At 36.0% G+C, this 18,414-nt stretch overlaps 1 protein-coding gene across 2 annotated transcripts in view; it reads right to left on the reverse strand.

The window, feature by feature from the left end:
- The window catches only part of TSHZ3 (teashirt zinc finger homeobox 3), a 354,142-nt gene that overhangs the window by 334,469 nt on the left and 1,259 nt on the right, over nt 1–18,414 (reverse strand). The window contains exon 2 of one of the 2 annotated variants that reach the window (XM_044081676.1): nt 17,657–17,978. In XM_044081676.1, the coding sequence (XP_043937611.1) occupies nt 17,657–17,696 (40 nt within the window). In that variant the 5' untranslated portion in view covers nt 17,697–17,978. Of the gene's footprint in view, nt 1–17,656; nt 18,102–18,414 lie in introns of those variants that run through there. The other variant, XM_044081675.1, reaches the window with a different exon arrangement.

An 18,414-nucleotide genomic window follows, 5' to 3' on the forward strand; every position in this document is an offset into this window, starting at 1 on the left:
AGGTGTGGTCATCACATGATATGTCTCAATTAATTATAAACTACTGTTTGAAACTGTGTATCTTTTCTGAAGACGTTGCTACATTACAAGCAACGAAAAGCGCTTCAATAAATTGTTTTGTTTTATATTTTTTTGATTCCTGTAACTTTCTGTGGTGGGTCTTGGTGCTGCTGACTTAATTTTTGTGTTTCAGTAGTTTGTTGGCTTCCTTTCCCTGGTTTATCTAAAGTAATTAACATGGACAACATTGAGCCAGAAACATCGAAACTCTGGAATATCAATGAACATAAGAAGTGCGTATAAATTTTTTGCATATTTTTTCCCCTTTTCTCGCTGTAGTGAGCTGTCGGAGTTATAATATATAATTAAAAAATCAGCCCTCACAAATCTTAAAATAATCAGAGTGAGTGGACCACCTTAACAGTGTGAAAGATCTGCGAACCACAGCATGATTATCTCATGTCTGAAAACCACAAGGGAAAAAAAAAAAAAGAGTATTTTTTTTGGATTACGGTGTTGCTTGGGATGAGCACTATCAGGGACACTGAGATGCATGGTCAACTACAACATGACCCACAACCCACAGGCATGCCCATTTCAAAAAATTCATCGGAATGACACTTTGGACATGGAAACATTGTTTTTCACTTAACTGTACAAGACATGGCATATACAATTAATATGCATAAGGCATCTTTAGCAACAACACATTATTCTACAGACATTCTAGATAAATTAATTTGTTAATCTGTTTAATTAATATATTACTTACATGGTCTGGCTTTAGGCAATTGTTTTGCCTCACTGTCTTGTGCTTATATGTTTTAGGTTTTAATCCATGTTATGTTTGATGCTTGAATTCCTTTTCAGCCAGTACGTAGAGTGATAAACTTAGACTTCACTGAGGTCAAGGTGTGCTAAAATATTTCCCATAGTACATGTCCGTCTGACTTGTATCACAAAGCTTCACCCAACTTTAGCACTTTTTTCTGATGCAAACTGCTGCACCTTGCTCTAAACACATGCAACTATGAAACAGAACAAGATATATCTTGAGATTCAATACCATTTCTGTGTAAATCTTCAGAAAAACAGTGTCACACCATGTAATAATTAGAAACCATAGATTTTTGTTCCCAAACTTAAGGTCACTCATATATATAAGTATTCATCTAAATGTCTTGTACAAACTTGCCACATTGCCACAATCAATAACAAAGAAAGATTGTAAATTGATGTCATATGCTTTTACAATGAAGTAAATCACCACCTGCAATCACTTCATTGCAGCTTATGGTCTAGGGAATTCATTAATGGTATTCATTCAACATACAATGCAATTGCTGCTCTCATGGAAGAAGGTCTCTATAGTAAAAATAAAGGCATCAGAAGGCAATAGCTTTGAGAAAATTGTTACCACAAATGACACCAGCAAGATGCCAAATTATGAACAACAACATAACCACATCAGAAAATGAAATTCCAAGCATCATTAGAAACAAATGCAGCTCCCGATTAAACAATCTGGACCACTTCAGCTTCAAGCAGTATTATAACAGTACCAAACTGTCTCCCAAAACAACTTGCGGAGGCTACAGCTGACACATGGACACATTTGTTTCCACTGCTTATACATGGACTGCTTGACTACTATGTGAATGTTCTTTGATACAATGTAGTGCTCACTAAAACTGGATCATCCTAGACTATTTATTGGAGATCTGCATACAGTTCAAAATTATATGTAGTATAGATATATTCTCCTAAATAATTTGGGTTCATTACTACTGCTTTCCTGCAGAAACCCTTTATTTAGGCCTTCTGGTTTGCAATATCCATTTTTTCCTTCCAGATTTACTTAGTAGTCTTTTCCCACGAGACACATGGCATCATCTTACAGAGAACACATGCTGGTTCTGTTCTTTTTTTTTTTCCTGTGGGTCACAACTTAGCACCGTCAAGCTAATGCTCCTAAAAGAGTGTGAAACTCGAGTGTTTTTTCCCTGTTATCTGCCTAGTTGTCCTCTACATACTGCACACAGATATGCTGGCTATATACATCACTATATTTTAAAACAGTTTTAATTACTTCCAGAGAATACCCACATATTTCCTAGGGGTCACAGGAAAAGCATGGTTATGTTGTTGTGTTAGCACCATTGCTTCAAAAATGACACTGTCAAGGACACACTGTCACTCCTTGCTCCATAGTTTACAATCAGACTGTGGATAAGCTTGTACATTGGTGAAATCCTAAATATGCTGACAATTTGATGGTGAACACCAAATTGGGAAAAAGTTAAACTGTATGTTGTTTACTACTATTGTTCAGTGACCCAATCATGAATATTTCAAGGTATGACTTCTTAAGAATAGCGATAGGTAAAAGGTAGATGGTTTTGAGACCATGGAGTTTGCCCATGTCACTATGTGGCATGAAAGGATGTGAAATGTGCTTCATCCACCTCCTCCTCCTCACCATCAGCAGTGACGACATTGCATTCAAGGTTATCAATGAGACATAAAAGAAAAGAATATGTTTAATCTGCGTAGAAAGGAGAAAAATACAGGAGGCGTAAATGGAAAAATAAAACATTGCTCACTAACTCATATAGTTAACTGCCATAGATATACATCCTTCACTGAACAGAATAACCATAGACATAATATACTGATCAAAAAGACGCAAGGCTCATTTTCATAATTATCTTTTGTATAATAATCAAATCATTATATGCATAGCACTGAAAAACAGGAATAAGAAAATATATTAATAAAAAATTAACATGAGAAAGTAGAAACAGCAGCTCTATCAAGTAAGATAAGAAATGCGTAACCTACCACTGAGATAGACACTTAGAATGGCAAAATGTTTAACTAGGCTTCTAACCATAATGAAGAATGCAAAAAAAAAAAAACACATGCACTCCTCCTCCTGAGCAATATAACTGCTAGATTTTTGCAGCATAGAGAAGATGCTCAGAATGTGATGCATCCTGCTCAGAGTATGTGTGTTCAGCACATCCACAGAAAAGCCCTTAGAGGCCAAGGTGTGTTACACGTTATCTGTGCAGTCCCTTTCAAGCAGTATTTCTAATGCCTAGGTCCATTGCATGTCTGCTTTCAAGCAGTACCTTTTCTTTATTTTATTTCTACTTGCTACCATTAATAAGATGACATTGAAAAGATCTGCTTTTGTAAACTAAAGATTTCATAGCACAAACTGACCCTCACTTAAGACATAATACAAAGCAGTACTGACAGTGAACTGCATGTCTATATCTACAGCATCTAGCTTCATTATACTACAAAGGTTTATCAACTTATAGTAAGTGCTGATTTTTTTTTTTTTTAGAAATAACTTGCAAATCCCTCATGATGCCTTAAAAAGAGGTCTGTAAATACTTTTGTATGTAAATGTTTTGTTCTGTTCCTTCTGCTTCGTTCCCTGTGCATCTGGTTAACATTTTTTTCCTTGTTATTACATCACAGAGGAGTGGTTGAAAAAGGACTAGGTCAGTCAAACAAAACCAAAAAAAGGCCAACTTTACAAGACAAACACATTGAAATTCAATTAATTCCCACAATAACAGAGCAAAGACTATCACAATGAGAAAATGTAACTAAAAAAATATTTTTGTTGAGGCAAAAAAACTCGTATCACAATTAACGGCTAAGCCCCTTGCACCCCTGTACTAATTAAAATCAACTTCCAGTTTGCTGTTATTTAGGGGATGGGACACCTACCCTATGCAATTACCATCTCTCCCAGAATCTCTACTGTACCTCAAGAAGATTATATAAAAATGGTACTCCAACATATGCAAACAGTGCATCAGAAGATATTACCCAAAAAAGCTACTTGTATAAAACAGTTAAGAGAAGAACTGCTGATAAAAATCCACTAACCTTGTTATATGCTGATACATTAGTCTAGTCTGGAGATCAAAACCAGCAAAGTGTAACTGGACAATGTTTGTATACCCATACTGACTTAACCCTATTCAAGATTAATTTTGAAGACTTCTAACATATGCAAGACTAGAATTTAACTGCAACTTCACAATGATTCCTCTTCCATTAAACTGGTAGACGACTTAAAAAAGGACAGGCCTACTCTGTGAAAACTGTAGAACCAGCTAAAGTCCAGCACTTTCTAAAATCACAGAATTTGCATATATATCAAAAATATAGCTATCTGAATCAGTCTGCTTTCAGAATAAGTTATACAACAAAGGTCCTCTTTGTTCTGTGGAAGCAGTCTTGAATAGATGACTTACTAATAGTCTTTATCTATCCCCAGTAGCACCATCAAATAGTGCTTCTGTTCTGGGTCAAACACTGTTATTGTACTCAAATGTTTGTTTGTGAACATCTAACTAAACCAAAAAAATAACCATCCAGTCATGTACTGCTACAGTTTTCATTGTGTCATCAGTTAAGTATCCTGTGATGATGTGATGTAATATAATGGGGAATCTGAAAGCCTTTGCCTTTATTATGAGTTGCAATTATCACCTAATGTAGAGTCTCTATTCTTAGGGGTCACTTGTTTGTGGATAGCTAACCACAATGTAATTTAAGGTATTTATGTCATGTTACCTCACATACTGGGTCTTCTTGCCAAACAGAAAAACTAAAAGCATTTAGACTGTAAACACTTTTACCTGTTTGAATGTGACATGGTTTTGCAGTTACAAAAATGTGATCTGTACATTTTAAAACACTGCTATATAATTCACTCAGATCTGACTACAGCAGACATAAATCTGTTTCTGTACAGGCTGCCAGATTCAATACAAAAGTAGGATTTTGGATATGTTACAATTATTAACATTATTCTACTTAAATAGTTCCTCTTCTGAAAAAAGAAGGAAAAAGTGAAGCAGCCCTGTAATGACCGGCTGGTATCTAGTAACAAACAGCTAGAAAGCAAAGCCATCCATCAAAATTTGCACATCTAGGCCTCTATTCCATCCCAGCTCGTCTAACTCTCAAGTTACAGCTTTACACGGCAAGTCTAAATAATATTCAACATGATAAATGGCACCATAAGCCTGGTATCCATCATCAATCTTTTTTTAAGGAACATCCATCTTTAATAATGCACATTTGAATCATGTGAAACTGAAAGCGCCCGGATTCATTTACACAAGCCCCCAGCAAGCTGATGCCTCTTGAATGATACCTGTCAGGCCGTCATCTCTAAGTGCCAAAACAGAAAAAAAAATGCTTCGAGGGGTTGAACAAGGGACCAAGAAGATAATAAGAATGAACACAACCTCTTCAGTCACTCTGCCAATCTCAGCGAACAATACACAGATGCCCTCGCTCTCGCTCTCTCTCCACCCCCTCCAAATCAAAAACACCACTGTAGCAATTCTCTGCACTAAGGGAAAAAGACAGCACTGCAAAAAACTGTGCTCTTTTCCCTCCCTTGGTGTCTGGCAGGGCCTACTTGATAAATGACACATGTCATTCTGTCAGGAGGGAAGGGTGGGTCAGTGATATATGACTCTGCTGAAAAGGAAATCGACTGTTTGGCGTGGCACAGCTATTCTCCACCAGGATTTAGTTTCAGAACTATGAAAATGAAATCTATGGAGTTTCAAGTGCACTGTTAGGACAAGCTGACATACATCTCAGGCAGTATTTTCTCCCTTCGCTCTGCCCTTCAGATTAAAAAAAAAATCCTCTTTCACTAAGAACCACAGAAGTAAAAGAATAAAACAAGGTCTACATATGCATTTCTGTAATAGTATTATAACTTTTTATGCATCCAAACAGCAGAAGCAGCCCTTGACTTTATAGAGAAAAAAGCAGGACAAAGCATGCCATGCTTAAGAAAACGGACTTGCATTTTGATATCTGCATAATAAATTTGAAGGAAAAAATGTATCAGACAGGCATGAGCAGCTCCCCCCCCCCTTTTCATTAGCTCACTGGCAGGGTGGCACTTCTGAACCTCATTACTGTGAGAGGATTTATGAAGCTGAACCCAATGGCAAAGAAAAGGCATCTGTCAATAATTGTAGGGAGCTGTACTCACAGCTTCAAAATCTCATTAAGTATGCAGTTATCAGGCATAAAGATCAAAAACATTACTCAACTCAGACAGAATCTTATGGAGGAACATTAATTAGCAACAGGCCTACAGTACAAAAAACAGACTTCCTCTCACACCTGCCCAACCCACAACCAAAAGCATCACCCTCCTCCATGCAGAAAAGAAAAAAAAACAGTTCTCAGCATCTGAGACTGATCAACTACATGAAACAAGAGAGAGAAAGAAAAAAAAATCATTTGAGACAGTCTTGGCGGTGAGGAAAGAAAAGGAAGAAGCTGTCAAAGTTGAGAAGGATGTCAGTATACTGGTCCTGATTACAGGGGCCTACACAGTTCCCAGGCCTTTTATCATCCCTGCCATCAAAAACAGACTTTGTGTCACAGACAGATGACTGATGCCTGCCACTCTTACTGTGTGCTGCCAAGCCTATGTGAGGCTCCTGGTGAGATCTGGCTCTCCAACAGCACAGCGATCTTGTAGAGAAAAAAAAATTAGGCACAAAGCCCAGTCCCACAAATCCTTGAGAACAGTACCCAGACATAACTATCCCTTACAACAAATCAATGTAAATCACAATAGTTTTCTCTATTACCAAGTCTATTTACAGAAAACTGAAACCAAAGCATCTGTGATGACAGACACAAGGAAGTGGTAGTATAATTATTTGCCTCGCTAACACTGTGTGTATTGTGAAATGAAAGAGGAAATAAGAACTAGTCAAATAAGTCTCTTCTCCTTCCCTTTTTTTTCTTTCCTCTCTTTAAACAATTAGCTATTTCCCACAGGCATTTGTCACTATGCTTTGTAATCTTTGTACTGAACAATATGATCTGACTGTTTCTGTACCCTTTGACTGACTCCCACAAAGCAGAATCTTGTTTTTGTTGCCTCTATCTTGAAAACTTCATGTTTATCATTTGGACTTCACATGTACATGAACAGTACCTCCATTTGTAATGCAATGCACAGACATGCATAGGTGTAAGGTTACGTGCATAATATGCATTATGTACACATATAGATACATAGCTAAATTACTACAGAAACTGCTTTCACACTTGCCCCATTTTTTGAATTTTATGATTTAATATGTTGTTGTATTGCCATAAATGGAATCATGCAGACTAAAATGACAAAAAAATGTCACTACAGTTCATGCCTGAAGCTGACAACCAGACAGAAGTGCTTACTGCTTAACATTGTCAGTTTGTTTTCTCAAATAAATGAATGTTTCCCTCTTGATCCAAGTGTATTCTTTTGTGATTTAGTTTAGTGTGTGTGTGTGTGTGTGTGTGTGTGTGTGTGTGTGTGTGTGTGTGTGTGTGTATATATGTACATGCGCGTGATGTAGAATACAAACTGCGTGTGTGTGTGTATATATACGTACATGCGCGTGATGTAGAATACAAACTACTTGTGTGTGTGTGTGTGTGTGTGTGTGTGTGTGCGCACAGACGTGTGCTTGTGTGCACTTGACCATATATAGGATGTATACAGTGCGCGCGTGCACAGACATGTGTGCTTGTGTGCACTTGACCTTATATAGGATGTATATAGGATGTATACACTGTAGGTATGCAAGTGCATGCACACATGTATATACACGTGTGCATGCATATAAAAATGTTTAAATTGTACATGTCAGTGCATTTATGCATGCATACACACACATCTATACAGTCTTATTATAGCTATACACACATCCATGCACATATATAACACACTGACTCTGTATGTATGTGCACATAGTGGGCATCACATTAGTGCAGTGGTCAGCATAGCTCTGAATAGCTGGGAAGTGTTTAATATGAAGCTTCTCTGTTCTACCTTAGACCGTGCAAATATCTGACAAAGGCTCTGCCGTCCTCCCACAACTCAAAGGCGGGCAAGTAGGCAAACTAGAGATGCTTAAATTGCTCGTCAGTGTAAGTATGTTCTATTATGTGGATATGACCTCAAATGGGCTATCATCCTACCAAGGACTAGTTCCAGTCACAAATTCACTGCTTGCAGAAACAGCTCTTAATCCTGTGTTAGATAAAGTACAAGTGTGTGTAGTAGATATATATTGCATAAACACATATCATATATATATATATATATATATATATATATATATATATATATATATATATATATACACACACACATACACACACACACACACACACACACACACACACACACACACCTATATATAATTTATACTTGACTAGCTATATGTAGAGAGACAGAGATAGCTACATATAAACACACACACACACACTTTTACTGCAAGAGAATACAAAACATTAATGAAATTGAACACTAAGTATCTCATACTATTTTTAATTATTCTACAGAGAAGAAAAAAGGAATGTGAACAGATGTATTCGTCTCATATTTGCAAGATACTGTCAGCTATTGTAACCTTCCAGCCTCTTTGCAGAAAGGTAATCTGTTGCATTTAGCTGAAAAGTCAAAATGAAATCAGTCATACTATCTGTGCATCAATCTGTCCAGCTAGAGGAGAAGAACACTGGCTGTTTCCAGTTCTGATGCAAATCCCTAATCTACCATATAACTCAATGTTTCAAGCCAAAAATCTAAATCATTAAGATGAGATCAAACCTGATTTATCAAATGATACTACATGAAACACTGTATTTAACCTAATATAGGGTGTCAAACCAAGTGATGCTCATCAGTTGGATTTTATTCCTAGACTGAATGGCATACAGAATGTTTTCTGAAATAATTTAGTAAAAAATCGACACTGCTTAGTAACAGCAGTTGTTACAAAGAACACCCAAGAAGATGTTTTTAAATATAGTTTTGATGTAGTCTTTAGGAGTTCTCTCTCTCTGTGTGTTGTACTTTGGTACAAAACTGCAACACTCTAACACTGTCAAGACCTTTATGGTGGATAGAACAGATTGTGTAGTTTAGCAACAGTGTGAAAGAAACATAAGTGCCTTTTTTATATAGAAGATCTGGGAAGGACTGCACTTCCAATAGAAGACAAATATGTTGACTACTTAAGCCCATGTGACAAAGGCAAGAGATTCCTTTCATTTAAGTTAAACTACATAAGCAAAAATTTATCACATAAAGAAACAATTTCTCTCTATGACAAAAAGGCACAACAGATAACAGATGTCAGTGTAGTAATACCAAGGCATATTCAGTCAGGTACTGCAGAGATTTATTAAACATATCAGTATGGTATTTTCATGAAAAAGAAAAAATGTGGATTTCTCAAAACTAATGTCAAGTAACCAACTGTGGCACTGTAAGATTATCAAGCATATTATATAAGCGCTATAGCAAACCTAGCATTTTGTAGTCTGAGAGCTGCTAAATTCATGTAGCAGAAATCATACTGATATAACAATACTATTTTGGGGATACAATGGTCATTTTCAGCATGAATTTGACCTTACAGAGCATGAATGCATATCGCTTGTTCAAACCTAATGTCAAGTAACCAACTGTGTCACTATAAGAATATCAAGCTTATTACATAACCGCTATAGCAAACCAAGCATTTTGTAGTCTGAGAGCTGCTAAATTCATGTAGCAGAAATCATACTGATATAACAATACTATTTTGGGGATACAATGTTCATTTTCAGCATGAATTTGACCTTACAGAGCATGAATGCATATTGCTTGTTCCTCTGCAACTGCACTCTGTGAAAAGTACACAAAACCATACCATACAAGTTAAACAGCTAAAAGAAAATGACTACAACTCACATATCTGCAGCTGTTTAAAGAGCACATGTAGATTTTGAATTCTTGCTACTGCAGTTTGGGCACTGAAAACTGGTAGTATCCATCCACAGATGACAGAAATGAAGGCAATGCATACCTCTCAGCATCTCAGTGCAAGAAATCTAGACAAAGACAACTGGGGGGATAAAGGCCTCAGAAAATAGGGACAATTTTTAAATATTGCTCTTATAAACTTTGAATGTTGATAGAATAACAGGTTTTGCATTAACATGCATTTTCTATTGGATACGAAGGATGAAATCCATATGACTGTCACTATTTACTGACTTTAATCCATACTGATTTGTCAGAAAAAACACAAATTGTATGAAGAACAGACCATAAAATATGAAGCAAAAATCTGGACATCCTGTGGAAATTTGGGCGGTTGAGAAGTTTGAAGCTATGACTACTTCAGAGTTTAAATATCATAGGAGTATGTGCTTGCCCGTTGAAGAGTCCAAAAATAAATTGAAGAAAATAATAATTTGAAGGTACTGCACTAACTCTGTGTGCTTACCATTCTACAGGTAAACTGTTTGGATGGATTACTACAGCAAACGGCAATTTCCTTTAGTGAGGTAAACCCCTGCAGTACTATACAAGGAGGAGTGCTCATAAACTACATATATTTAACATAAGGTCATTTTGTGACCAGAAAGAAGGAACTGTGAATAACATTGTCCCACTTCAGCCAAACAGCCTTAACAAATCATGAATGTGTCATCTGGATGAAAATTCAAGTTTATTAAAATACGGCTGCAATGGAGACTAGGGTATTCAATTTTAACATACCCATAAAATGTTTTTATAAAACCACATAAGCATTAAGTTTCTATTCTTTATTAATTGTACATTAAAACTACTTAATTTAGACATTCAGAGATCTACTCTTAAATTACTAGAATCCATCAGAGATCTGCTGTTAGATTATAGAATTAATTCACTGGTTTACAATACAGTTAAATGACACATAACCGACTTCCTCTACTCTGAAGAGGCGCTTTAAGTATTTCGGCTAGTACTGCTACTGGGCATATAATCCCCAAAACCACAAGCTGTGATTCAGAAAAATCATTAGTTTGACTGCATATGGCAAATGTGATAAAATGACATCCAACTATGTGTAACAGATGCAGATGTCTGGGATGCTTACATTTTCAACTAAGTTGTATTTTAATAACATATCCAAAGTTAATTGATTCCAGTAAGAAAAACTGTAGGTATCAGGAAAAACATTTAACATTCTCTATTTTTATTAAAATATTTATTAGTCTGAGCTAATGCATGCCTTTCAGCATAACTTCTGAAATAATGATGACACAATATTAAAAACATAAAAAATAATTATGACTAAAATTATATCCTGGTCCTCCCTTGCTAGCTACTGCAAATACAGACAGATAGAAAGTTATCTAGATAGACAAAGAGAAATAAATATTCAGATAGATTGGCAGCAAATGGATGCATGGATACAGGCACAGAGACATACAGACAGATGGATCATATCACAAAAGAGATAAGGTAACCCATAATTTACTGGCCCATCCCACACACACACACTTACTTGCATATGCACACAGGCATGCACAGGTCTCAAAAATAAACTATAATGATTTACTACATGTATGCTACTATGTGTTTTAACCATATTACATAATTTAGCTTCACTCAACAACAGAAAAGATGGAGTCCAAGTACTTAAATGACTTTATTCAATTTACTGTAGTCTGATTTATCTACTTGCACCTATGGCCTTATATAAATGTCAAAAATGTATTTGTGTATGTTTACTGCTTGCTTATCAAAATATATTTTAACACAGTTATCCCTAAAAAATGTGCACTGTTCAGCGCTGACATGGGACAGTGACACTTATATAGGCTTGGCTACATTTTATTTAGTCAGTATGTAAGACAGTAAACCCATATTACCTTGAAAAAAGAAAAAAATATCTGATTAAGTATAACCTTGATATTCCATTTAATATTCTGTAACACTCCTTATCGGTAGTGCAGTTATCCTATGTTATAGATTACAGCATCCAATTGAATAGCCATGTAAAAAGTGGCACAGTAAAAATCTGCATGAATCAATTGCTTAAATATACTTTTTTTTTCACAAACCACCAATAATTGCAGTAAAACTCAGGGAAACACCTCCAACATTTTATTACGTAATATGTAGCACAGATTTTTAGAGAAATGACTATGTCCTTAACTCTACTTGGGGAAGCTAGACTGACACTTGCAAAGTGAAATCTATGAGTTCACCTGTAGCAGTACAGATCGAAACAAGAAATTTCACTATACTCTAAATTATCTGTGCTTTATCAGCAATATTTCTAACATAACACCTAAGCCTTATTTCTGCATTACATGGTGATATCACTGCCCGATACCTTACTTGTATAAATGATTTGTTGAAGAATGTGCCATCTGCCTGACTTATCAGCTTCTTTTCAATATGCAACAGCAATTTATTAAACAACTTCATATTAAAAAAAATAAATATAATATACACTAAAAGATGCAATAGCAACACTTGGCAGATGTCTTAGAAGAATGCTTAACTGGGTTTTCCATAAAACTGCAACTGTAATGACATCCCAAAAAACGTTTCATTGTACATATTACTATACCTGAAAAAATAGTCAAAAGTAACCAAATTATAATGCATGCACTTTCAAAACTGTTATAAACTGGGTGATAAGGCAATAACACTTTTGAAATATAAACTGTCAGTACTTTTTTAGAATACCCTTTGAACAGGATCATACAATGCAATGAAGTTAAAACTCCATTACGATATTACAGGTTAGCTGAATATACTGGTAGAAAATAGGTGGTGGGGGGAGGTAAATATTCCTCTGTGAAACATTTCCATACATTAATGTAGTACCTTTGAAACTAAGAACAAAATGTTTTGAGTAATGTTCCTAACTAACTATTACTCAGGTGGTATCTTTATGCGAGCAACTGACTAAAAAAAAAAAAAAAACAGACTTTGCAACAGACTCGCACACACAAAACTACCAATGTGCAAACATATGTAATACAGTAAAGTGGAAATAAGTACTACATTATAGCATGCAACACTAACTTATGTTTGCTTAATTAACACTGCAATTTCCGACAAAATCCACTGTATGTCCTTAAACAAAAAAAAATGGTGATGTTAGCTAAGGGAAAAAAAGCCATTGGGGATCCATGAGAATAACAACAGCATGCAAGGGCCATGATCTTCTTTAACTGGATCAACAAAGAAATACTGTGTGCTTCAGTCAACACCTACATTGGTCACACTCCAATAAGTACTCAGAAAAAAAAAAAAAAAAAAAAACAGTACTTCCACAATGCATCCCATACTTATAGCAAGACAACGACAAACTTAGAAACTACTGTAGCCTGGCTACTTGGCCTTGTCACGTCAGCTTTCCCCAGTGCAGCTACAGTCAATAATTGCTATGCTCATTTTAACAAAACAAAACAAATACATGTAAAAATAATCAGAATCAGACTTGTGAACATGCCTCAACCTCCAGACGTTAAAAGAATAATAGTCCTTCCCTTCTGAAATCATAACATAGGGAAAAGAAAGAGCAGCAGTTTTAAGATTTTTTTATAGTAGACTTTTGATGCTAGACCTCACTGACTAAACGTAATAAAATATTTACATGAACTTAGCTCAGTTGTTTAATAACATGCACACTCTTAAAGATGTTCATGAAGAAATTCAGTAAAGTTAGGAGAAGCAAGAATAAACCTGAGGGCAAAAATCAGAATGATATGTCTAAATCATAGCATTTGAAAGGTATGCTTATGAACCAGTTCATAAAACAACTTTCGTTACACGAGTTATCAACTACTACACACACACAAGACAGTGCTCAAAGCAAAAGTTAAAATAAACAACAAAATATTTGGCATACACTCAGCTGTGGCCCAACAGAGCAGTAATCCTATAAATGACATACATCAAAATAATGGGACCCACAGCAATGGATTACAAAAACTATCGTTTTCCAGCTGGACATTTAAGACAAACTTTAAAGCATGACAATATAGGCTTATTAATATTCAGTGCTTGTGTGTTTCTTTACATACATCTAACAGTACTATTCTCGGGACAAGTAATTTCCTTAACGTAATAACACACAATCTCCTCCACGAAAATTAGCTGTGCATTTCTGTAGCTGCAAACTGTGTGTGTGTGTGTGTGTGTGTGTGTGTGTGTGTGTGTGTTGCGAAACAAACAGGTCAAATATATTTAAACACATATACACACTCTATATATTCCTCTCTTTCTCTTTGTGTGTGCATGTAAATCAAATAGCACATACACACACATTATATACACAGCTATACACATAAATGATACATTACACACACACACACACACACTCACAGCCACATAAAACTGTGTGCGTCTCTGTCAATTTGTCTCCATGCAGATCAGAGATAAAACATATCTTGCCCCTCAGACTTACACACTGAAGAAATGAAAACACAGCAATAGTACGATACCTGCAATACGTAATTGAAATGGAGGTCTATCCCAGTTTTAGTACCATCCAGAATACCAAAATTGTATTTGATTGATTTAACAAACCTGCTATTCAAGTCAACTATCAACCTTTTTCAATTCTGCTTACTAATGTCACTGGTACAAACTGAACAGAGTGCATATTTTATTTTATGCTGCTTCACTTTTTTGTTCTGTTAAAAAGATCTTAGATAAAAGTATTGCTTTGTAAAATGCATTTTAAATTTAAGAGCATTAACAATTGTATTACATGTAAAATGCTCATTATATGTAAAACATACCCATGCTGTCTTGCTCATTTCTGCAAATCAGCCTACTAGCAGGAAATAAACAAATATTCCTATGAAGTTATGCATAAATGGCTTTGCTTGGATAGCAAAATCACTTTGATAATTAATAAAACAAAAGTATTGCATATTGTTATATATGTGTTGATTGCAACTATAGCTACGTATACACACACTTGTATATAGCACATTCATGCTCCCACACAATTCAAAGCCTCCCCAGTAAACAACAGTATTAGAAGTGCAAGTGTATCATTTTCAGGATTTTTGCATCAGAAGGCAGCCATAAGTTTCTCTGAGTCACAGTTAACACTTGAGCTAGATGTAATGAATGTGTCCACCTGCTTCTATAAGCAGAAAGCTGCTGAGATGGAGCTGTTACTGTTCTTATTCAACACCAAACTATAAGGGTTCTAATTTCTATGACATGATTATCCAGGTACCAAAGCCCATTTGTCACCTGCAGCAGAAAATTGAGTTAATGCACAACTAAAGGCAACCAGGACTGTGTAATATCAACTTGATTACATCAGACTAGCTACAAACCTAATTCTGCTAGATGACACTGCACGGAGCCTGTCATCGCCAATCATTAAAGATGTCAGAAATCCATCAGGTTTACAGCTAATTAGGTGAACACTAATGAAGCTGGCAAAACAACTTTTCTTTTTTTTACGCCTGAGCGGACCATTCAGTTTGGAGAAAATATTCTCAAGGCTGCTGGTGAATGGATTTCCTAAAGTTACCATTCAACCAATATCTTTTTTTTGCTTTATCAGGTAAAATAACTCAGTTTCTCTCTCTCTCTCTATGGAATGGAAAGTACACATGCACCTTACAACTCACTGCTGTGCAGAGCCAGAATAAGGAGAAAAGAAAGGAGTTTGAATTTTAGCACTTTTTATCTTTGTTGTTTTTTTTTTTTTTTTTTTTTTGCTTTCTGGCTATACTAAATAGTACACTTTGTCTAAAATTCTGAATCAGTTACAGTCATGTTACAGCTTTTTATGCATTAGACAAAGATTTCTTGATACAGTATAACTAACAGGAACATAGGGAAAGAATGACTGCTCTCACCCTGCCAACTTCTGATTGACCATTAAGCTATTGATAAATGTGCCTGTCAGAAGACAGACAATTAAATCATATTTGAAACAAAGTCGTTCTGACGGGTCATTTTAATACAGCAAAGTCATTCTTCCATCTCTTATTAGTCCTGCTGTCAAAGCTTTGTAATGAATACTTTAAAGTTAACCTATTCATTTTCTTAAAATCCATGCACAGTTTTTGCTTGGATTTTATCATTTTTTTCCGCATGGTAGTCAGGGAAAGATCAATGTTACATTTATACTAATATAATTTTATTTTTTAAACTGATGGGGCAGTCTCTAATTTAACTTTTAGTAATTTTCATTTATTGATATGCAGTGTATAAATATGCATTAGAGCGAGTACAATAGCTGTTTCAGTTAATGAAACTCTAAACATATCATGAAATTGTGCAAGACACTGAATACTATGGATCAAAGCAACTGTTGGGTTTCCTGTTACGGTAAAGCATTATACTGTCCCACTGTACAGTCCTGCCCAGGTAGCTATACTGTAAAAAAAAAAAATCTACTAAGTACCATAGCTTGAAAGCTTATTTTAACTTATTAAGTATCAAAGTTACTATGCTGTGATAGTATGTTAGCAAAGTTGTTATAAATTCACACACCCAACTGTACTTAGGAAACCCTTTCTTTATTTTACTACCAAGTGTTTCTAATGAACAGAGATAAACAATGCACAATCAGACTCTTACTGTACCTACAATATGCACTGTCTTCACTTATTAAATGTGGAAATACTTACTGATAAACAGCATGCTTCCCATGAACTATACATCTTGATTTTTACATAAAGTGGCAATAGCCAGAAAGACAAAGCAGTTTAAAAAATCCTTTCCATACAAGATGTAAATGGTATGCTTTACCCACCTAGCAGTTCTACAGGTTTATTTAAATTTGCAAGCTTTGTGTTACAAAAGTTACTTGTGATTAGTCCATCATGCACCCAGACCACCTTCCCCCTTGAACTTCCTGCCACAGGGTACACTGATCACACAGTGTATAACTGTGAGGTTTCCGTTTAAAACAAAATAAAGATAGATAGGAAGTTACTGTGGCAGGGAGGTGACAGAGCAGGTGTGACGTCACGAAGCTAGGCGTTGCTGTGGAGAGTGATTTATTGATGTTTATCGGGAATGAATAGATCAAAGCCAGCTAGATGGCAGGCAATCAATCTGGCATCAAATCAAGGATAGCAGTACTCCACAAAACATTCTTCCATCACACAAAACCGCCTTACAGCTTGCAATTTAATATTTGGTTTTCGTGAGAATAGTTTTTTTTTTTTTTTTTTTTTTTTTTTTTACAACTCAGAGCGGGTTTTTAGGGAAAAAAATGTCCCCAGCACCCACGACAAGTTCATGAAAAAAAGCTGAAAGACATAAAAGGGATCACAACAGTCACATGACAATACACAACCCTTTCACTCAGTTTTATCTCAACCATATCAGAATAACTGACGAATGATAGTACCACTAACAAATACTTTTTTCTTCATACCTTGCTAAGTGACGTGACTGCAAAACACTGGCACACAGTTTGTCAGATAACTTTATTACTGCGCTCTAGTTGTCTTGCTTCCCAATGCTACAGATTCACTGCCTCCACTGAAGTAAAGATTAAGTGCCTGAAAATGATGTCCTCCCGAATGAATGACCTGGTTAGCGAATACAACACTTGGAAGTTTACATAAAGATGGTCATACTGTAGTGAGGCTGCTTACTGGAAAAAAAAGAAACAGGAGAGAGGACTGGGATGATGTGTACAGTGCGTGAGGTATGCTAAAGTTCTGTCGCAATGCTTTGTAATCCTGCCAGGTTTGTGATACTGCCAGACAACACACAACATGATACACATACATTTAGTAGCTGAATTTGTGCACGGTCTCGTACCTGCGGCGCGCCTGGGCGCTTGCTGCTTCCTTCTCGGCATGCTTCACCCTTTGGGGAGACTTATTTCAGCCCCCAAGATCCAAAGCCACTCCACGCTGGGACTGCGGGGGGATTCATACACGAAACCAAGGAGGCAGGACAGTCACGCAGATAGGAAGTTGGAGAGGAAAAAAAAGAGGCGTCGAAGAAGGTTAGAGGAGGAAAAAAAGCTGTCTGGATTGTTCCCAACTCGGATATGAGAGCATAAAGAGGTCTGGAGTAAAAGAGCGTCAGCTTGCGATCCTCATTCTGTCTTCTCAGTATCGAAGCTGCAACAGGCAAGCTTAAAGGAAAACGAGATGATCGCGTCACTCAAACTAGTCTGCAAAGAAGGCAAAACAAATATATCTCACACTACTGTCACGTTAACTCTTTACCTCTCACAAAGTATTCATGTTGCTTTTGTAGTGCGCTACATCACTGCCATGTCTTTTTAAGGTATGGGAAAATATAAATTATTTAAATGTAGCATGCAAAAAATGTGTTCATGGATATGTTGTCACATTTTGAGTGATACTGTACTTCTTGCATTAAAAATCCTGTTTAACAACTGATCCACAAGTCTCCTTTGGCAGTATATTTTGTGTATTCTATTAGTCTGGGAGAGTACTACTTGGGTTTCGCTGTCAGTCTGACTGAAAAAAAATGTTACCAACTTTTTAACTAATTAAATGAAACATTTCTGTATTATTTTAAGCACGTGCGCCTACAAAATTAAT

This window comes from Protopterus annectens, chromosome 8.part1 (genome assembly GCF_019279795.1).
Source record: "Protopterus annectens isolate FY-2018-M chromosome 8.part1, PAN1.0, whole genome shotgun sequence".
NCBI classification, from domain to species: domain Eukaryota; kingdom Metazoa; phylum Chordata; order Ceratodontiformes; family Protopteridae; genus Protopterus; species Protopterus annectens.